The 22,659-nt window shown below is 47.5% G+C and overlaps 1 protein-coding gene across 1 annotated transcript in view; it reads right to left on the minus strand.

Moving 5' to 3' along the window:
• The window catches only part of SCYL2 (SCY1 like pseudokinase 2), a 392,954-nt gene that overhangs the window by 239,117 nt on the left and 131,178 nt on the right, over positions 1 to 22,659 (minus strand). The window contains exons 8-9 of the mRNA XM_086918030.1: positions 18,676 to 18,801; positions 17,115 to 17,291 (exon numbers count right to left, since the gene is read on the minus strand). Of these exons, the coding sequence (XP_086774156.1) occupies positions 17,115 to 17,291; positions 18,676 to 18,801 (303 nt within the window). The remainder of the gene's footprint in view (positions 1 to 17,114; positions 17,292 to 18,675; positions 18,802 to 22,659) is intronic.

Raw genomic sequence — 22,659 nt, forward strand, 5'->3', positions numbered from 1 at the left:
ATGTTGTGAGTAGAAGCATCAAGTGGGTTTATATCATTGTTTCTGCAGTAAATGACGAAATGTTTCCACTTAGCTGCATAACATACCCTGGTAGTGGGTTTTCTTGCTTCCTTGATAATGTTCACACAGTCTGGAGGCAAGTTTAGGTATCCAAACTCTAGGATCTCAGGAGCCAGATCGCCAGGTTCAGCTGTTGCGGATCTGGATGTTGGATTTCTCCATGGCTCTGAGCTAGAAGATTGGGTGCGAGTCTCAGTCTTTGATGAGGCACCGCTGACCGTTCTAGGAACGTTGTGTACCATGGTTGCCTCGCCCATGTGAGCAACTAGGATTAGCGTCAATGAATGTTGGCGTAGTTTGCGTGCCACTAGCGGTATTAATCGAGCTGGGGGAAAAGCGTACGCAAATTTGCCTGACCAGTTCATCCATATCGCATTGCCTTGCGACTGTGGATGTGGCAAACAGGTCTATCTCCGGGTGTCCCCACTTCTGGAAGAATGGTTGGAGCACTTTGGGGTGAATCTCCCTACTGAGCAGGTTGGCTACTTGATTGTCCTTGCCTGGGAGGTGCTCTGCCATAAGAAACATGTTCCTTTGAATGGCCCACTTCCACATTGCTTGAGCTAGGTGCGACAGCTGTGGCGAGTGTGTTCCTCCCTTTTTTTGAATGTAATACATAGCTGTCATGTTGTCCGTCTGGATCAACACGGTTTTGTTGCATAAGTGTGTCTTGAATGCTTTTAGAGCTAGAAAGATAGCCATCATCTCCAGAAGGTTGATGTGCATCTTCTTTTGTTGTACAGTCCATAGTCCCTGTACTGTGTAGTGTAGGACATGCGCTCCCCATCCTAGTAGGGATGAGTCCGCGGTTAACACTATTTGTGGGACAGGCTCTTGGAACAGTCGTCCTTTGCAAAGGTTTTGTGGATTCCACCAATGCAGAGAGTTGTATGCCAGACTGGTCACCAACACTAGGTCCTGTATTTGCCCTTGAGCCTGGTTTCACTTCCTTGCTAGGCACTCTTGGAGGACGCATGTGTAGTCTGGCATGAGGGACTATGAATATGCACGAGGCCATCATGCCTATTAGTTGCATAAACACTAGAGCTGGTACTGAGTGTTGGGGCCTGCATTTTTGGATCACTGCTTGCATGCTGTTGATACGTGCTGCATTGGGGTATGCTTTTGCTGCCAGTGTATCTATAGTTGCACCCAGGTATTGTTGTACATGGGAGGGTTGAAGATGTGACTTTGGGTAGTTTAGTGAGAAGCCTAAACTGTGCAGGAGATGGATAGTTTTTGACATGTGGTTGGCACACTGCTGGGCCGATGGAGCGTGTATTAGCCAATCGTCCAGATATGGGTACACATGGATGTTTTGCCTTCTGAGATGTGCTGCCACTGTAACTAGACATTTGATGAAGACGCGTGGAGCTGTTGTGACACCAAATGGTTGTACTTTGAACTGATAGTGCTGTCCTTGTATGGTGAACCCGAGATACTTTCTGTGAGCAGGGTGTATTGGTATATGAAAGTATGAGTCTTTGAGGTCCAGAGTTGCTAGGAAGTCTCCCTTGCGGAGCAATGGTAAGACTTGCTGGAGAGTGAGCATATGAAAATGCTCCGACAAAATGTACAGGTTGAGGGGTCGGAGGTCAAATATTGGTCTGAGAGACCCGTCCTTCTTTGGAATTAGGAAGTATAGGGAGTATACTCCTGTTCCCTGATGTTGTAGTGGGACTGGTTCTATGGCCCCCTTTTGCAGCATACTGATGACCTCTTGCTGCAGTAGTGTTATATGTTCCTGTGACATTGGACGGTGTACGGGTGGTATGTTGGGTGGGGTTGAGGTGAGTTCTAGGCAATAGCCATGTTGGATAATTTGCCTGACCCACTTGTCTGTTGTGATATTTAACCAGATTGGCAGAAATTGTTGTAGTCTTCCCCCGACCGGTGTTATATGGTCTGGGGGTAGTGCCAAGAAGTCACTGTTTGGTGTTAGTGGAGGATCTATTTGCATTTAATCTAAGCAAAAGTTGAATACTTTTAAGGGAGGGCTCATTAACGCCAGGTCCCTAGCGTGTCATGGTCAAGACATTCATGACCTTATACAATACCACGACTTAGATGCACTCTTTATTACTGAAACCTGGCTTAATGATTCATCGAATCCTGATCTTGCAACCGCCCTACCCCCAGATTTTACCATCTTTAGGCGGGATAGACCCATTGGGCGGGGAGGGGGGGTAGCCTTTGCCATCAAGAAATCCTTCACGTGCCATACTTTTGATCTAGGCTACCTCAAGGACAGTGAGGGCATAGGCTTTGCGATTAAAATCAACGCTTCCACCTCCTTCTCAGGGTGACTTATCTACCGCCCCACCTGGGAATGCCACCCCCTTCCTGGACTCTCTTGACGATACACTCGGGTCACTCCTGACACATTACCCCACCTTCACTCTCCTAGGCGACATGAACTTGCACCTGGAATCAGACACAGACCCTCACACCATCAGCTTCCAACAATCTCTCAGCATTTTTGGTCTCTCCCAACTTGTTACTTCCCCGACACACAGGGCTGGACATACGTTAGATGGCATTTGTTCTAATTTGGCAACCATGATTACATCCCCCCCGATCCCGCAAATATGGACCGACCACTGCCTTATCCCCTTTGCCATCAAGGTAAACCCCTCCATGCCATCAAGCGCCAAGCGCCTCCTTACTCCCTCTTTGACCAATTGGAAGAAGGTGGCTGAACGCATCAAGTCAGACTCCCAGCCTCTGGCTCCGCCCCCCATATTAGTTGGAGATGTAACGTCAGACTCTTGCAACTTCCACATTTGGATTGTCAAAATCGTCTCTGACAACTCCAGTCCAAATCGCCGCCACCCAGACCGCCGTAAAGGAAAGCCCAATGCCCCCTGGTACACCCAGTCCCTCACTGAAAGCCACCTCCAATGTAGGATCCTTGAAAGGAAATGGAGAAAAACTTACGACGAAGCCTCTAGACTACGCTACATCCTACAGAGGAAACTTTATCTCTCCGGCATTAAAGCGGCCAAAAAGGAGTACTTTACCAAAGCCATAGAGGAAGCCCAGCAAAAACAACAAACAGTCTTCTCCATAGTTAAGTCCTTCACTCATCCCAAAACCCTCCTACCCGAAATTCCTCCATCCCAAACCTTATGCAATCAAATTGCTGATTTCTTTATAGATAAAATCGCCAACATTCAGAAGGATTTCCCTCAACCCCTTACCACCACCCATGACGCCGTCACAATTCCCTCCACTCTCTGCAGTTTCTCTCCAGTCTCTCTTCAACAAACTCATAAGGCTATCTTGGCCTGCAAATCGGGAGCCCCCACGGACTCATGCCCCCCTAGCATTCTTCACCATCTCATCGAGGTTGTAAATCCTACGATTAACGCCATCATCAACGAATCCCTCGAATCAGGCATCGTTCCCGATGACTGGAAAAAGGCCATAGTGAAGCCTCTAATGAAGAAGCAAAACAAATCCCCCACTGACCTCAATAACATGCGCCCAATTTCTCTACTACCCGCACTAGGCAAAATCACGGAGCAGCTAGTATACGGCGAGTTAAAAACCTTTGTAGAGAGCAATCACATTCTGCACCCCCAACAATCAGGGTTCCGTTCCGGCCACTCCACTGAAACCGCCTTGATTGAATTATCTGATTCTATCAAGTTCCTGCAGGATGAGGGGAGACAGGCTGTACTCATCCTGCTCGACTTAACAGCAGCGTTCGACACCATCTCGCATGCCATTCTTATCAATAGAATGCGCGAGTTTGGTGTGTCAGATACTGTGCTGACATGGTGTAGTAATCACGACACACCGTGATATAAAGACAGGTTCTTTATTGATAAAGCAATAACCAGAATGTCGTCAGCTGTCATCAAGGAGCGGCACTGCTCTGTCAACATTCCAGAGCAAGCGCCGGCTGACATATGGGGTGTACCAAGTGCGGCTGCATGAGAGGGGGGAAAAGGAACATGGGGTCAGGGAAATTCCATTGATGTAAGTTACAACACATCATCCTCCCTATGGAAACAGATAACAGTAATAGGAAAACAGATACAGGTGAGAAAGGTGGCAACCCTCCCAAAAGGATAAGAGAAGGGGTTGTGACCTCCCTGTCCAGGCTTTGGGACCAACAGGGGTGGCCTGCTGAGCTAACAGAGGGGGTCCTCAGGAAGCTATCTCATTTGAAATTGTTTATGCCATTGGGGGGCGTTCCCCGCTGATGTCTCCACCCTCAGAACTTGTCGTGTGAGACCTGGAATGTTCCCCTCCTGCTGGCACTACCCTGTCATGACTCCACAGTCTACCATCCTCCATGACTACGGAATTCTTGTTTCGTGTCTTGATTGTACTGGGGGCATAGAACTTGTCTCCTCCTATTCTCAGTCTCTCCGGTTTCTTTACATAGACTCTTTGTCCTTGCTGTAATCTTCTCTCTTTAACTGCCCACTTCTTGTCATACCACTCTTTGTATTTGCGTTGATTAGCTTCAATCTTCCTCTTGATCTCCTGGGGATTGGCCTCCACTATTTGACTTCTTCCCATCCAACTGGGTGTGAGTTTGGTGCCAGCTTTCCTTCCCCTCAGTAACTCAAAAGGCGTGCATCCGGTGGTAGACCTAGGCGTGGTGTGGTAGGCCCACAGCATGTCCCTTAACGCTTCTTCAATGTTCTGTCCTGCTTGTTTGGCTAGCTGTATGCATTCTTTCACCATGCGGTTTACTCTTTCCACCTTGCCGTTTGCTTTGGGACAGTACAGGGGCGTGCGAACGTGTGCTATAGAACAATCCTTGAGAAATTCCTTCATTTCTTCTGAGATTAGCTGTACGCCATTATCTGTCACCAGTGTCTCAGGCACTCCCTCTCTTGAGAACACCTCTTTCATGAACTCGATGATCGCTCTGGTGTTTACGTTGTGGACTACCTTACAGGTTACCCAACTGGAATAGTAGTCCACCATGACTAGTAGGTACCAGTCTTGAGGCCCCCTGCCATGGATCGGCCCGGCTATGTCTAAGCCTAACTTGTTCCACGGAGCCTCGGGTACCTCCACTGGTGACAAAGGTGCTCTTCTCGTGGTCTTCGACTTGTCACTCAAGCTGCACGCGTAGCAATCACGCACTTTGTCCTCCATTTCACGGTCCATCGTTGGGAACCAGTAGTCCGTACGAAGTCTAGCTTTGCTCAGGCTTCTGCCTAAGTGACCTTCGTGTGCCAGTTCCACTATCTGGTTCCTCAATGCTTCTGGGGGGACTAGTTTTCCGGATTTCATTATTAAATCACCCTCTACTGATAGGTCTTCTCTCACGTTCCAATATGGCTGGACCTCCGTCTCCATGTCTTTGCACTTCTTCGGCCATCCCGTGAGTATATATTTCCTTACTTTCCTCAGTGTTTCATCCTGTTCCATTTGAGTTTCCCAAGTATTCTTTTCTATCGGTGCTAGGCGCAATTCCAGAATTGAGTCACCTCTCGGCTCCTCTTCCCCCTCTTCCTCCGCTGGCGCTCTCGACAGGAAATCAGCTACCCTGTTTTGTTGTCCAGGAATGTATGACACTTTGAAGTTGTAGGCTTGTAGACCCACTGCCCATTTGGCAATACGAGGCGACATGCTTTCCATGTCTTTTTTTGTGAACAATGAGACCAATGGTTTGTGATCGGTCTGCACTTCAAAAGGAGTACCCCAGATGAAAAATTTGTAGTGGCAGACTGCCCAATAGACCGCTAGAGCTTCTTTCTCTATGGTAGAGTAATTTTTTTCTGATGCAGTGAGAGCTCTGGATGCAAAGGCCACCACCTTGATTTTGCTCCCCTCTCTTTGTGCTAGGGTGGCCCCTATACCTCGGTTGCTGGCATCCGTTGAGATGATGGTCACGCCATTAGGGTCGAACTTTCCTATGAATGGTGCCTCGATGATGGCCTTCTTTATGCCCTTCATTGCCATCTCTTGCTCTTTACCCCAATTGAAAACACTGTCTTTTTTGATCAAGTCTCTTAATGGCTGTGACACCATCGCAAAATCCTTTATGAACTTGGCCATGTATTCAGCAAGACCCAGAAACGATAGAATGTCTTCTTTGCTCCTGGGAGTGGGAGCGTCTCTCACCGCTCTGATTAGATCATTCTTCGGCTTGATACCCTCTTCCGACAGGGTGTGTCCTAGGTAGTCTACAGAACATACTCCTAGCTTGCATTTTGAAGGTTTGGTGATGAATCCTACCTCTCAATTTTTTTAACACCTCTTTTGCCATTTCATTGTGTTCCACCACACAGCCCCCGTAGATTAGTATGTCATCTTGGAAACAAAGGGTGTTCTTGCAGTCCTTTAATACATGCTGCATGACTCTTTGGAAGGCCGCGGCCGCTGACGCAAAACCAAATGGCATACGCAAGAACTTAAAGTTTCCAAACGGGGTTGTGAAAGCAGTGAGCAATTGAGAATCCGGGTGAAGTCGGATTTGGTAGTAGGCTGAGGATAAATCCAGCACACTGAAATACTTTGCTCCTTTGATCGTGCTTAGCATTTCGCCTATCCTGGGAAGGGGATATCTGTCCACCAGGATGTTAGCGTTGAGGCCTCTCAGGTCCACACAGAGCCTTATACTATTCCCTCCATCTTTTGCCGTGATCACGATCGGAGCCAACCAAGCAGAACTTTCTATCTCTTTGATGACTCCCTGACTGACCAGTCTCTGAAGTTCCTGCTCAAGGGGTTCTCTCATGCGCAATGGTATGGATCTGGTCTTGTGCACCACAGGTTCAGCCCCCTCCTTGAGGATGATCTTGTGCATATAATTCTTGAGAACTCCCAAATTGTCACTGAACACCTCTTTAAATTCTTCTGTAAGATTTCCTGCTATGCCCATGGGGTCAATTAACAACACTTGTTCTTTGTTATTCGGATCTAGGGTTATACCTAACTGTTTCTGATGTTTCCAGCCCAGCAGAGTTGAGCCCCTAGAGGATACATACACCTTTCCTACCGTATGTCTATCCTTAAAGGAAATCCTCATAGTCAACATGCCCTCTAGTGGTATTCTCCCTTCGTTGTACCCCTTGGGACTGATGTCAGGTTGCAACAATTTCACGGGATGGTTTGCAAACTTTTCCTCAAAAACATTTTTATCCACTAGGGTGTAGGGGGAGCATGAATCAGCATAAATACTAAACTTCACACCATCTAGGAGAACATCACATTTGGGATACATGTCTACATCATCTTCCTCATCCCCACTTACTTGGAAAACATATGATCTCTCCCCTTCCTCCCCTTGAGTGGATTCTTCAATGACATGCACAGCTTTGCCTGGAGTTTTACACACTTTGGAGAAGTGTCCCCACCTGTTGCACTTTCTGCACTGCACATTTCTAGCAGGGCACTTCCAGTTGCTTGCTAAATGATTGGGGCTGCCACATTTGAAACACACCATAGGGCCTGACTTACTGCGAATCATCTCTTTGTTCTTGTCACCTACTTTGCAGACAGTTTCTCCCTCAGTACTAGACTTGTTTTCTGTCCTCTCTTTGTTTGTCCCCTCAGGTGATTTCATTTCCCTAATACACCTCGCGGTATGTTCTAGACCCTTGGCTATGTTAATGGCTTCCTCTAAGTTGGGATTCTTGGTGAGTAACTCCTCTTGAGTCTTGGTGTCATTGGTGCACCTCACTAGCTGATCTCTGATTAAAGAGTCAGTAAGTTGCCCAAATTCGCATGTGGCTGATAACCCCCTCAGTACTGCTATGTAATTGCTAACTTTTTCTTCCCTCTTCTGCACCCTCTTAAAAAACGTGTGCCTTTCCATCACCACATTTATTTTCTCCTTGAAATGAGCCCCTAGTTCTCGGAGGGTGCTTTCATATACATTGACACCTTCCTCCACTTCCTCTTGGTCATCCTCCACTAACCTCCCTGTAATATCTTCATAGACTTTCCTCCCATGTGTTCCCAAGTTGTGGAGAAGTATATGTTGCTTACGTATGTTGGTGTAATTGCTACCTCCAATGGCAATCAAATATGATTTGAAAATGCCTTCCCACCTCCTCCAGGGAATGACAGGTTCTCCTAACTCATTTAGAAAGGGGGGAGGCTGACTCATACCCGCCCCCGCCATTGCCATGCAGTTACTTTACAATCTAAATCAGACCTTTCCTGTACTACAGAACGTTAGAGATATATAATCTGCAGGTAAATATAACTCTATAAAGCACTTCAATTATTCCATCTGGATAAAAACATACTACAACCACCCCTCCATGAATACAGATGAGGGAATAAAGGAAAACAACAATTATGTAGGTTTATCCAGTCCCCTTTCTACTTCCACTGGTAACTTCTCTCAAAACCAATGAGGCACCTAGCCTCCACCCACTGGCGGGACCTTCCTGTGGAGACAACTTCCCCTCACAGAATCACTTTTAGTCACGTCGGAAGAGCTCGAGGGAAAGGTGCAGTAAAGTCTTGTGAGCTTCTCTCCACAGTAAGTGTGCTGTTCCCTACATATCCAGCCCAACGAACGGATAATGTGTCAGACGATTGTGATCCTCGATGCGAGACGACTTTATGGCCCAAGCGCCGCCTCACCCCGTGGTTCTGACAGGGAGATATGAATCTTCTCACCCCTTCGCGCCACTGGCTCCGAGTTCAACTGTGCGCTGAGTGCTGCGCGTCACTTTATCTTTTGCTGTTTCTACCGCCTGTGAGGTGCGATGGGAGAGAGTTCAGTTCTCCTCACAGACGCCGTCCTTGCCTTTGCGCTCTGCCTCCGCGCCCCCTGTGCCCGGTGTGACACACGTACATGCACACTGTCGCGCTGATCTCTAGAGCCTTGACGCGCTTCCACAGATAGCCTTCCAACCGGGGTTGATAGAAGTTTGAGATGCCCGGCCCGACACCCGATTCACGTTCATATCACCCAGAATAATTTCTTTACGGCCAATTCACAGGGAGGTGATCCCTTTCCCACTTCAAACTCTTACTTGAAGTTCTTGCAGGTCCGCGCCTTATGCTTGGCAGCACTGTTTTTTTCCCAATTTCCTTTCGCTTCACTTCAGCCGCTCCTCAATAGTACGTTTTCTTGTTCCTTGACAGCATTCAATTCACCAGGGAGACGACATCCGCTGTCCCTGGCACAGCTTTCCACGTCCTCGTCGCCAAGAATGTAGTAATCACGACACACCGTGTTATAAAGACAGGTTCTTTATTGGTAAAGCAATAACCAGAATGTCGTCAGCTGTCATCAAGGAGCGGCGCTGCTCTGTCAACATTCCAGAGCAAGCGCCGGCTGACACATGGGGTGTACCAAGTGCGGCTGCATGAGAGGGGGGAAAAGGAACATGGGGTCAGGGAAATTCCATTGATGTAAGTTACAACACATGGATTACATTGTTCCTGTCCAATAGATCCCAAACGGTTTCACTAGGCCCCTACCTCTCCAGAGAAAGACCAATCACATCAGGAGTCCCCCAGGGGTCCATACTTAGCCCTCTTTTTTTAAACATTTACATGGCCCCCCTCCTCGCAGTGATAGAATCCCACGGAATCCTCGTCACATCGTATGCTGATGACACTCAGCTTGTCGTCACCATCGATAAAAAATGCACGGATGCAGCCCTTAGATTTAAGAATTGTCTCTCTGAGGTTTTTCTATGGCTGAATAGAAACCACCTCAGATGTAACAGTGCCAAGACTGAGATTATACCCTTAGGGAAAGACTTGTCCTTTTCCCCAAAAGACTGGTGGCCAAAAAACTCAGAAGCCCCGCCGAGTGCTGTTTCCTCGGCACGTAATCTTGGCATCCAATTCGACGCATCCCTCAGCTTTGATGATCATGTCCGCATCACTGCTGGGTGCTGTTTTAGCCTCATCAGAACACTGAAGAAATTCTTTGACTACCTCCCCATCTCAGCCAGAAAATCAGTCGCGGTTGCTCTAATCCTCTCCCGAATTGATTATTGCAACGGACTAATGGCAGGAGTGAAGAAGTCCACCCTCAGGAAACTGCAAAGCGTTCAACACGCGGCGGCCAGACTCGTTCTTAAACTCCCAAGAAGGTCCTCAGCCTCAGCAGCCCTTAACACCCTCCACTGGCTACCTCTTCACAAAAGAATTTTGTTTAAACTTCTGCTCACTGCATTCAAAGCCACTAGGAAAACAGGCCCCCTGTATTTCACTAAGCGCTTTATGCATTACAATCCCACGCGCTGCCTGGGATCCTCAGGAACCAACCTTGTCGTTATCCCAAGATTTAAGTTAAAAACGCGAGGGGGGAAAACCTTCTCTTTCCTAGCAGCAAGAGCTTGGAACAACCTCCCCGTTAATCTCAGGCTAAGCTGATACTGAGAGCCACTTAAGGAAACTCTTGAAAACTTGGGTATTTCAGCAATCCGACTCCTCGGTTTTCACAGCCATCTGATTCATTCATCACTACGTTTCCTTTTTCTGCACGCTCAGCGCCAAGATGCTCCTTCCGGAGCGATAGCCGCGCTTTACAAAATCCTATAAATATCAAATATCATTTCCTCCGCAACCCCTTCCTTTGGTGTTATTGCCTCTGTATCCACCGCCTGTTAGTGTTTTTGCTGCATGTGGATTGGGTGTTACTTTTGTAGCTGGAGGATTGCTGTGATGTATTACTTCGCGCTCCTCCTCTATAATTGGAGCGACGAAAGGAGCTCCGGTGTTCTTGGGACTGGAGAGCTCCCATGGACTTTGCTGTTTCCGCATCCTTTTTCATTTTGTCCAGAATTGAGTCAACTGCTGGACCAAATAAAAAGTCTGGGTTGATGGTCTGATTAAGAATGGTGGATTGAACTTCATTCTTAAAGCCTGATATGCGGAGCCATGCGTGTCGTCTTAGAAGCTCGCTTGTATTGATAGATCTGGCCGCTGTATCTGCCGTGTCTAGGGCACATTTAATGGAGGCATTGGTGATGAGCTTTCCCTCCTGTATAAGTTCATCTGCCTGGTGTTTGTAAGGGTCAGGTAAGTGTTGGAGAATTTCTTCTAAGCTGTCGTAGTGTGCCCTGTCATATCTGGCCAGCAAGGCCTGTGTATTGGCAATTCTCCATGAGTTTTCTGCTTGAGCAGCTACTCTTTTGCCTGATGCTTCAAAGATTTTTGACTCTTTGGCCGGAGGAGCAGCCTCTCCGGTAGTTTGGGAATTAGCCAGTTTACGTGCGTTGGATACCACTAGGGAGTCTAGGGGTAGCTGACCCTTGATGTATGTAGGATCTATAGGTGCAGCCCTATATTTCTTTTCAATTGTAGGGTTTATAACCCGTGCCCTAGCAGTGTCCTTAAAAATGTAATGCGCGTGTTTTAAGACGCCCTTCAACATGGGGGGTGTTTTTACATGTCTTTCAGATGTTGTTAGTGTACAAAGAGAAAGTCTTCCTCAATAGCATTAGAGTGCATATCTACATCATGGTAGGTAGCCGCTCTATCAAGTAAAGAATTAAAGGTCAGAGTATCTTCTGTGGGTGATGGCTTAGTTGGGTAAAGTGCAGGTTCTGTAATGGGCAGAGACCCTGCATTGTCTGGTTCTCCTCCTGCACCCAATGGCTGTAGGTTAGAGTCTCCAGTTGGGTTTTGTGGATAACCAAACCCTACATCTGCATCCTGATCTTCATCTGGGTTGTAGTCAGGTGATGTTGGGGTATATGGGGTTGTAGGCATAGCTAGATTGATAGGTTCAAAAAGTATTGGAGAGGTAGCACAGTCTCTCTTCTTTTTGAGTGGTATTCTAGGAAAGTTTTCTATTGGCAAAGGCCTTTTCTTTTTTTAATAAACAGTCACTTTACCAGTTACTGGGTCAATGTACAGTTTTGACTGGTCTTCTGTGTCGGTGTCTGGGTGAACAAGCTCTTCCTCCACAGTTTTAGTCTTTGGTGCAGTAGCCTTTGGTTTGGTTGTTTTCAGGTCGATCTGTTTAGTGGGTTCGACCGTTTTTTGTGGTTGTATTGGTTTGTGATGTTTGTCGACCGAGCGGTTTGGTCGGTTCGACAGTGTCTTTAGGTGTTTTTGGTATTTGAGGTCTCGGCTCGGTGCCCTTTTTTGGTTCGAGGTGCTTCGGCTCGACCGCTTTATTCTGTTCCACCCTAGGTTTCACTTTCGGTTCGACGTTAGTTTTGGGCGTAGGCCTTTTATTTTCGTCGACTGTTCTTGTCCCCTTGTCGATACTTGATGCTACTTTGCTCGATTCGACGCGCTTTGTTTTTGGGTTCGATTTGATGTGCTTTTGCTTTGGCGTCGAATCGACGTTTTTTGGCCGCGATGTGGAGTCAACGGCTTTCGGCTCTGAGATCGACTCGACAGCTTTGATCTTCGATGTCGACTCAAAGGTCTTTGGCTTCGAAGGCTGTGTTAGAGCTACGGCCTTAGGCTCGAGGACCTTTGTTTTAAATACTCTTGTTTCGACGACTTTCTGTCCGAAGATGGTGTTGTCAACGAGTTTCGGTTTCAATGTAACCGGTGCCGTATGGCGTGTCTCAGAGAGCTCTTTGGATATGTTCTTAGCCGGGCGGTATAGCGGGGCTGTAGAACTAGAATGTTGATCTTGGCTAAGGCATGCTGGCGATGCCTCGACCTGAGTCTCTGATATCGTTACAGTGTCTATATGGGGCGGTGTACTCACGGTTCGCCCCTCGTCGTCATCAGAGTCGTCTTCAACAGCTACGATGTCTTGATAGTCTTCCTCAAGATCGAAGATTTGGTCTTCCTCCTCGAGGGAATTATCGGAGTAGTGCTCCGAGTACTGGTCTTCGTCTCGATCCGATTCTTCGGCGCTCGCTAGTTCTTCCTCATTGTCTGGTGCCGACCGCTGCATTTCTTGCCTCGGCGCCCGTCGATTCCGGATAGTCTTTTTTGACCGGAACTGGGCACAGGCCAGGCAACTATCTTCTTTGTGATCTGGAGATAGGCATTTGTTGCACACGGGATGCTTATCTGTGTGCGGGAACTTAGATTTGCACTGCGGGCAGTATTTAAATGGACTTCGTTCCATCGACAGCTGGTCCACGCGGTGTCGAGAAGGCCTCACGGCCCGATTCGACGACCGAAGTGCAATAGATGTTTAGAAACTGTATCGGTACTGAGCGCTGAACAATACCGACGGATCCAAAGGCCTTTTGGCCTTTAGAGAAGAGTTTAGTTAATTCCGAACTTAGAGAGCTGGAAAATACAACCGAACCCAATGGCGGAAAAAAACAATCTGAGGATGGAGAGGATGCCCATGCGCACTGTAGTCAGAAGGAGGAGCCACCTATCTAGTGAAACTTCGAAGACTCTTCCAGGACAACAATGTGCAATCATCCGGACCCAACACTAGGTGGCGATCTATGCACAGATATGAATTCCGCAGCCCACATGCCTCGAACATAGCTGTTCCAACCAGTTCCAAGCACTCTCAGGAGTATCAAAAAAGTGGGAGTGTTGGTCATGGAGTACTTTTAGTTTAACCAGGAACAGAAGCGCAAATGTGAGCCCAGCTGCATGAAGTTGGGTTTTAATGTCCTGAAATGAAGAGCATTTGTGCTGCACCGCCATGGTGTAGTCAGGAAATATGGAGACTTTTGTGTTGTTGACCATTATGGGGCCTTTGCCGTGGGCTGCCTGTAGAAGCAAGTCACGATCTCTGAAGTTAATAATTTTTGCAATGATTGAGCATGCATTGGCACCGGGGACTGGTTTTCTGGAAGGCACTTAACCTCTCTACAGTGAATGGATCCAAGAGTCCAGTGGGAACCATCGCTGTTTTATGCCAATCTTCTATGAATAGAGTCATGCGAGGGCTCTCCGATTACTCATGGAGGCCAACTATGCGCAGGTTATTACGCCAGGAACTCCCTTCACCATCATCAGCATGTGCCTGAAGTTGTTCCACCTGATGGAGCAGTTGAGAGAGGTGGACAAAATGATCTTTGAAGCAAGGAGCCACCGTTTCCAATGCTGCCTCGTTAGCCTTAACTTGATCCGCTAACTTGCGATGGTCATCCTTTAACAGGCTAGGCTCCGTAGTGATCATCCCAGCTGTTGTGATATGGCCATTCTTGACTCACCAATCTCTTGAAGGATCACATCTAAATTGGTCTATAATGGGGGCTGGAGAAGCAGCTCCTTCAGGCAATGAGTGGGTGAGAAAGGCCACTATAGGTGAGGAGTGAGAGCGAACTCTGGCCATGGGTGTCCCCATCCTGGCTTTCGTGCGCCCCATAGTTGAAACCAGGCTAACTTCACAGTGTAGTCCCAGTGAGGGGAGTTTGTGAACAAAGTGCAGAAATGGAGAAGAGAGAGTCTATAGGAAACCAGTACTGTTGCAGATTGGTCTTCGTCTAGGTGGAGCGCCATACCCTAGGCTCACTCAGAGTGGTCTTGGGGTAGAGTGAGTAGGGTTCCCCCGCACACTGAACCTGGAGTTGGGTGACCAACCGGGGGCGCTTCATCCTCACACTTGGTAGCACTGACCTTTAAGGGTATGGCAGTTCATTGATCAAATTCTTGTAATGACATCAAGGGGCGCACCCACTTCCATGTGCAGGGTAGTTGATCAGGTAGGTTCACAGTTGGAGGAGGCACCAACCGCCATGTGGTACCCTCAGTAAAGCCAGGCAGGTGTTGGCCACCAAGAATATTGTGATAGTGATTTACTAATAGTGCTGTAACCTCAGGTTGGCCTAGCCCAGCCAGCACAGGCTGTTTGCGTAGTGTCTCTGGAGACCTGTTATTTGGCAGTGCTAGGGTATTAACTTCAAAGGACCGCAGTAGTGTCTAGCCACGTGGTAGGTCAGTTGAGGAGTAGAAGGGTCCTCCCTCCGGTCAGTGTCCCCATCCGAAGGCCCAACATAGGCCTCAAATCTTGTGGCTGTGAGAATGACCAGTCTGCTTTGGTCAGAATCACACAGCAGGCATTATCCCGATCTTCATTAGGGGACCAGTTAACACATTGGCACCACTGGTCGGTCTCGGTCTGTAGTCCCCTGTAGGTACCCCAGACTTGGATCGCCACCTCGCCGTGGGAGGGATTCCCTGCTCCAATGGCTACCTCCCTCCAGGTAGTTTGTTGGTGCCGGAGACCAGATCTAGAGGAGAAATTCCTGAAAAAAGGGGGTTTAATTACCGTAACTATGAACGGTGAAGGAAGCGGAATGGCAGGAGAGTCCACTCTGCGCTCTCTGTAGTCCACCTTCACGGCCGGGGGTCTCGGTCTTCAACTATGGCAGTTTAGAGCAGTATCACAAGAGCGGGCTGCAATAAGGTAGCACCAATTAGGGCCGCACGACCAGCCCAGTCAGGATTTCCGGCAGGGGCCTCGGCAATACTCTTGAATCAGACTGCCGGAAGCCGCAGTCTTCAGCAGCCGTTGGATGCCATGACGAGGGAGATCCACTACACAGGCCTCTACGTTCCAGTCCGCATGCTGGCGCCACCATCATTCGTCTCTCCTTCTGCTGATTGGTCCCGATCCTGTTCCGGGTTCGTGCCAGTCACTGCCTCTATCCCGGCTGGACACTCCAGGGTGTTTCAGTTTCTCAATCACACAGGATTACGGGGATTTTAATCAGGATTTCATTCCTGGGTCCGGGAGAACATCGTTTATGCTACTGCCATCTTGGGCTACTCACCACGGCCCCTCGAATACAAGTAGCTCTTATTACAGAAAAGGTTGGAGACCCCTGCTGTAGAGATTATTGAAGGCAGATTCTAACTTGAAGCAGATTCACAACAGCTTTCAGCCAGGAGCAGCTTATTTTCAGGGACAACGGATACAACAGGACAGGTGGAGGCAGCTTTCATTATTTTCCCTACAACTCCCACCCCTCTTAAATGAAATCCTGGTGCAGAAAAGGTGGGATACTGGTTTAACAAGGCTGACCTTCGAACAAAGTGTATGGCGGCGAGTCCCTCCAGGGAACACTGATTGATGGCACAGTAGATCAAAATGTAAAAATGCACGAGAAAGTAAAAGCAACGGTCAGCTTACCAATAAGCCCTGAAAAATGATTTTGCCCAAGGCATAATTTCTCTGCTTGGCACCGTATTTTTAGAATAGGGCAAGAAGCTAAGTTGTTGCTGAATAAGCGCACCCCAGTAAATGCACATTGAAGGTAGGCATTGTGGGCTTGACCACCAAACGAAATAAAACCAAATAATTATGGTGCTGAAAGCCACTGAGCGTTCTCTGGTGTTGGGGCGGAGGGCAAGGTAAAGTAGATGGACATTTATGTGGAATAGTGAAGATGCGAAAGAACAATGAAACCGGGGTCCATAATGGAGCTGAATCAAATGGCCAAGTATTGCTGCTGGGGCTTGAAACTATTTATCTGTAGGCTGCCAGGCAGCAGCAGGAAACTGGCTGGGCATTCCAAACAAAAAGCAGTGGACCAGTGGCAGAGTTTGAGAATCCACAGGGCACTTGGAAACTAAATATGCAGCCCGGCAGCACAAGCAAGGGGGCCACTCAGCAATCTAAATAACATGCATTGGTAAAGCCAAAAGGTCTTGCATTTAATGTGTGTGGAGGAAGAAAATTATGACACCAAGAAGAGGGCAAGAAAACACATGCATTCTCATGGAGTTCTGAATGAAAAAAAAAGTAGTTCCCTAAAATGTAAACAGTGGAAGGATAAAAGTTAGCCAATCAAATGGATAGTACACAGGGTATGCTCCAAGGGAGGGACAAATACAAGAAGAGGAAGGAAAGTCATTGAATAAAAAGCGAGCAAATGAGAGTGGCAAAAAAGTCAGCCAAAGGTAAACAATGGGCAGGCTCTAAGCCAACAGGTGGAGGTAAGGATGGTGGTGGACAGCAGCAGGGGCAATTGGGCATGTGTTTTTTTTAAATTAGATCTCACCAGACAGCTTTATGGTGAGACCTAAAATTAAATGTGTTTATGTGAGTCAGCGGAGCATGCCCAGGCTATGATAAATGCTCGGAGTACCTTTACTTTCAAGTTATCTGGAGGTGCTCCTCATCACATCTTTTTTATCCTACATGACACCTTTAATTTTCACAGTAGAAATATAGGTCAGTACTGCAGTTTTAAATTAAATAGAGCAACTACAAAACATACCTGAATGGGTTCTTGCTGTTTAAATACAGGTCCAAGTTCAGGTAGAATAAGCTTTATATATTCTTCTTTTGTGCATTCCTCAGCAATCAGCAGAACATTAGGCAAAACAAAGGGCACCATATCAGGATTGATGAATTCCGAGGTCAATAAAGGCAAAATACGCTGCACTACGACACGCTATAAAACAAGAATTAACGATGGGTCAGACAGTCACTATTTCCATTGATACGTATGAAAAAAGTAACATACTAACAATATTTTATTGAATACAAATAGTATCAAAGAATGAATGTATTTAAATTGAAGGTAGCTAGGTTGCATCTATTCTGTTATAAATTCTAAGTAATGCATGTAAATGATAAATGTTAACTATGTTATTAATTTTTTTTCTGTACACATTCCCACTAAATAAGCTCTTCCCAAAGAGTCAACTGCACAAGTTTATAGCACCACATTGGTTTATAAATAATTCTTCATGCCTCAGGACCAGCTTGGAGATTGGGCATCCACATTTGAGAGTCCTGGAGGGAGCCACATTGGGGTGCTACCTTAAATGTTGTGTCGGGAACGAGCTCAGCCAAAGAGCAGCTTTACTGCATGACAGCACCACTATTCTCAAATTCTAGGTCAAAAGTAAGTAAGCCCACATTTTGTAGATTGATGCTATTGTGGGTTGCTTGCCAGTAAACACTAGTAGTCTTTATCCGTAATTCTTCGAACTAGTCAGCTGCCAGTCAGCACTGATGCTGCATGGTTCTGTTTCCTGTAGGGCTGCCGGCTACATACACAGATTTTCTGTATGGTGTTTGATTTTTCTGGGATTTTGCCAACCGAGTATGTATTAAAGAGTATTTTTTTCTGATTATTTTTTCTGGGTTCTTCGCCATGAAGACTCTCTAAAATTATGAGCAAATGACTGGCAGTTTTTTTGTATTTGTATGCAATGTTGGTTTTTGAAATGCCAATAAATAAACAAATATAATAAAAAAAGTCTCAAAAATTTCTTATACTAGGGAACATCAAGAGGCATTATGGCAGAAAACACAAATGGTGATGTATTGTAAAACAGAGAGATTTGTGACAATCAATCCTTTGCATTTTTGCTGGTGGTCCCTAGGAGGAATAAATGAAGCAATAGCGTGGTACATGAAACGTAATACATACACAGCAATGAAGAGGGGTATGCAGCGGCACCTCAGGTACCTGCCTAATTAAGAACATTTTAAGCTACGAAATTGGATGGTCTTCAATACTGATCTGATTTCCAAACCACCTATCTGGGGGGAAAATTATCCAATCAATATTTTTAAAACACATACAAGAGCTTCAGACATCATGTATAACATATTGGAGTTAGAACGGTTTTCTCCTGAATTCTGCAGAGTGCATTATTTTTAAGACCGGTCTTGAAGCCCATTTACCTTCTACAGGATTTGTACATGATGAACCCGAGAGTCACACTGCAAACCATTAAAGTCTACATACAATAAGGACCACTGAACGGGTTTGCTTTCTCAAATTTTTGTACCGTCTCTTTGTATTTGTATTAGAAAAGACAAACCTTCGGTAGTTTTGGTAGGACCTTCGGCAATCCTTTGAAAAACTGCGATTTCTGAAGATTATCTCTTTGGAATAATGTATCAAAATACTGCAGAGTGTTTGCACCAACATCATCAAAGAATGGAATCTAGTAAAAATAGAGATTGAAAACATAACTAAAACAAATGATTTTAAAAGTTCAATCTTTTCCAAACATAATTGTGCAGGAAAAAAAAGTAAAAGGCGTGCACACAATATGTTAAAGTACTAAAATAATGTGGTTTAACTATTACAAAAAGTAAATGGGTCTCTAGGCTGGCAAAAGATGTCTAGTCTGTAGATGTAACTGTAATCAATGACAATCTGGCATAGAACATTAGTTTAATCCTGGAATGTATAAGAGAATGCACACTGAAAAATGCATAAATGTATGTGAAAGGAAACATGGATTCCAGAGGTGTCAAACCTAGATTCTAGTGGGATGGGGTTTCCAAGATATCCAGAGAAGATGACATTACACTTTATGAAGCTAAAATCCTTTACATGGAGATTATTTTAAATCGAGCTTACCCTCCTGGGCCCGAGTCGGACAATCCCTAGAGAGCCTCTAAGCATTACAAAATACATTGTCTTAATATTTGAAATAAACGTTGAAACATGAGTATGATAGGCTTCAAGGATGAATTTGAGAAGCACATGGACTGAAATCATTAGAAAAGTATACCAATGTCCACCAACTCACTAATATCTCCTACTCGATCATGAGACCATTACCAACATTTTATATAGCACACTGCATAAATGTGTTCCCAAATGTATTCCCCCTTCCCACCTTGAAGTCAGTCAAGAGTACCATCTACTTCGCTAATTTCCTAATTGTTCACCACCTGATCCTTCTTGGCTTATCTGCTTTATATTACTGAGTTTAAAAAAGCTGACAGGGGGGCGAGGACTCGCTACTGATGGAGTAAGACGCACACCGTGAGAGCTCCGGGCCGCCGCCGCTGTAACAAGCTATTTAAGTGGTCCTAGGGCCTCGGGTTGCCTTGGAAGGGGGTATCTGTGCAGTGGAGGCGATCAAAAGATTACCTGGAGACCTGCTACCCCTCCGATCCAAACGGCAGCGGTGGGCGCGGTGCTGGCGGGGAGGCGCCCTGGCCATTTTGGAATCCTCTGCCCTGAACGCTCCGGGGAGATCGGTTCTTCCCCCAAGATCTGTGCTTGCCGCCAATGAACATTGACTGAGAGGGGCAATACCCGCAGAGAAGGTACTGGGGCAGCGGCGCTGCGTTGTAGATCCTCCGAAGAGACCCCGTCGCCAGTAGCCTGTGTGACCCCCCATCTTGGGCCTACGCCATCCCCAACTTACATGAGACCTAAACGGCAGCCAAAATGCTCGGGTGAGGGGACCCCACACCCGGCTGGGACTCAGGTACTTTCCCGCTGACTTCGCAGGTAGCGTGAAGCTGCACACTGGGGGAGACTCACAAGAGACACTCCCTTGCCGTGCCCTGTCCGCCCGCTATCTTCGATTCCCGCCGCGCTGACCCATCGTGGGGCCTGCGCTTCATCTCCAGCACCCAGGCGACATCTACCTACTCATCAGTGGGCCCTGGGAACCACCGGTTAACGCAGCTGGATACACTGGGCTCACTGTTAAAGAACATTGGGCATTACCTACTAGTGTCTCGACCGGGGACAGGACGCTGGGTGTCTGGGGCATTTCTGGACCCTGGGGGTTGCCGGATCAGGCTGGGGCCTCTTAACTACTTCCACACCGCGCAGGAAAGCGCGCCTCTGTTCTGGACGCCTGGATGATGACCCGGGGGCTGGAGCGCATCTATCCAACTTTTCCAGCAAATCACGGCCACGCGGCCCACGCCTCTGTCTCAGACCTCTGCTGCCAGACTGTGGGATCTGTTACCCCAGCCCGCTCACCCGCTGGGGCACCGTGATTGAGCTGAAGTACCCAGTGAGTGAAGTTGTGTGTCGTTGCTGAACTGTTCCCTGGGGGAGGCAGACTCATCATTTCATGCCATCACGAGTGCCCCTGTGAACCCTGGCGGCCCCCTGTGACACCTTAGAGGAGAGAGCCTCCGCTTGACCCCACATCAGCTCCCGAGCCAGCTATCCAACCCGCCTGGGTGACCCTCATTGTGTGTCCTGGTAGAGCTGTGATCTCGGACACCTACCTGGCTTGTACCCTGATCTCCCAGCGGCCCATCCCTAATCATACTTCAGTCTTTCCCGGACGGGCGGCAGAACGTCTGGGGAGGTTTGATGGGGGTGCCCCTTAGTTGCCCACGCGTCACGTCATTTTTCCTGGCCCTTGCCTCAACAGCCTTGTGTACCTGTTGGCTAAATTAACCTGCTTGCCTGAAACAGTCAGTAATTGGATCTGAGAATTCGCTTTTACGCCTGGACCCCTTACACTTTGCATGACATTTTGAGGGGACATGACCCGCATGCGAACCGGGAAGGAACACTCGGCACACCCTAAAGATAACCCGGTCACGGCTCTGTGGAACAAGACAGGACAAGCCCCTGCAGAAGGTATGGCATCATCGACTGAGGGCCCCTCGAAACCTGTCACTCAGACTTTCATGACCAACTTCATGCAAGAACTTAAATCCGAAATTGGCTCTCTTAGGACGAAGGTTCAGGCATACGTCAAAGAACTCCGAAGAGATGTGACGGAGCTCGGAGGGAGAGTAGACGACATTGAGAGGACAGTCGACGCCCGCTCAGAGGATCCGGAACGTCTATAGCAGCGCCTGACAACCCTAGAAGAACAACACAGAGTTGCAGATTAAGCAAGAAGATTTGGAAAACAACATGCGCCTGCGGGGGTCCCATTTGGGGCAGAAGGCTCAGATATCATGACTTTCATAGCGGACCTGCTCCAGGATATCTTAGGGGATGAGGATGGATCCCCGATGGACCTAGACCGGGCTCACCGAGTGTCTGGCACAACTGGACGCCCTGGCCTCATCCCAGACATCTTAACCCGGGTCCATTTCTTCACAGAGAAGGAGGCCATCCTCAAGGCGGCAAGAGACAAAGCATAGCTCACCTTCAAGGACAGACCCATCCAACTGTTCCAAGATCTTGCACCCACAACACTCTGCAGTCGTAGGGATTATCAACCCATAACTGACAAGCAGCGGGGTTTAGGTATACGCTATCAGTGGGGACATCCGTTTGTACTTGTATTTCAGTGGGAGTCCAAACGCTGGTTGATGTGATCCTTCCTACAGACAGCCCAGTTGGTCCAGATAACAGACACGTAGTGATCAAGCGCCTTTAGCAGCAGCCTATGGTGTTCACACTCCTTGCTAAGGTCATACAGATGTGGGACAGATCTCACACCCTCCTAATGCTATGGTTACTCTTTGACAGGACTGCACACCGGTGGCGGAGCCGGACAGGGCTCCTAGATGGCGTTAATGTTACTTAGAGACCCACCACCCCTCCTATTTCTCGGAGAGTGACTTCTCTGGAATGGCCGGGGCCACTGTGCCTGGCTTACTCTCGGACTAGAATAGGTCTTGCTGGCCCAGTTAGCCATTGTTATGGTTGAATAACATGATTTCTTTAATTTGCTTTCTTCTATTTCTATTCTCGCTCTTCTCTCCTTTCTTTTCTTCCTTCTCGCTTTTCTGTCGCTTGCTCCGAGGGAGGGGGGCTCTGATACAAAGGACATGGAGAGGTCTGATACAGAGAGGGGGGAGGGGGACAAAATAGCTCTCCCTAGGGCGGCGTTGGTCAATGTGACAGATTTTACTTGTGGTGGTCAACCGGAGTGGTTGGACAAAGAATGGGGGGAGATGATGCCCACTAGGCCATGTCATTTCCAGGTGACAGCTTTTCAATGTAGATTGTTTCCACTATGACTTCTGTACCCTGCCTGAAATTGGTATCTCTGAATGCAAAAGGTCTTAACTCCCCTAATAAGCTGCATCAAAACTGGCGCTATCTCATACAACAGAATGCGGACGTTATCTTC

Source organism: Lissotriton vulgaris, chromosome 1_1 (assembly GCF_964263255.1).
Source record: "Lissotriton vulgaris chromosome 1_1, aLisVul1.2, whole genome shotgun sequence".
Classification (NCBI taxonomy): Eukaryota; Metazoa; Chordata; class Amphibia; order Caudata; family Salamandridae; genus Lissotriton; species Lissotriton vulgaris.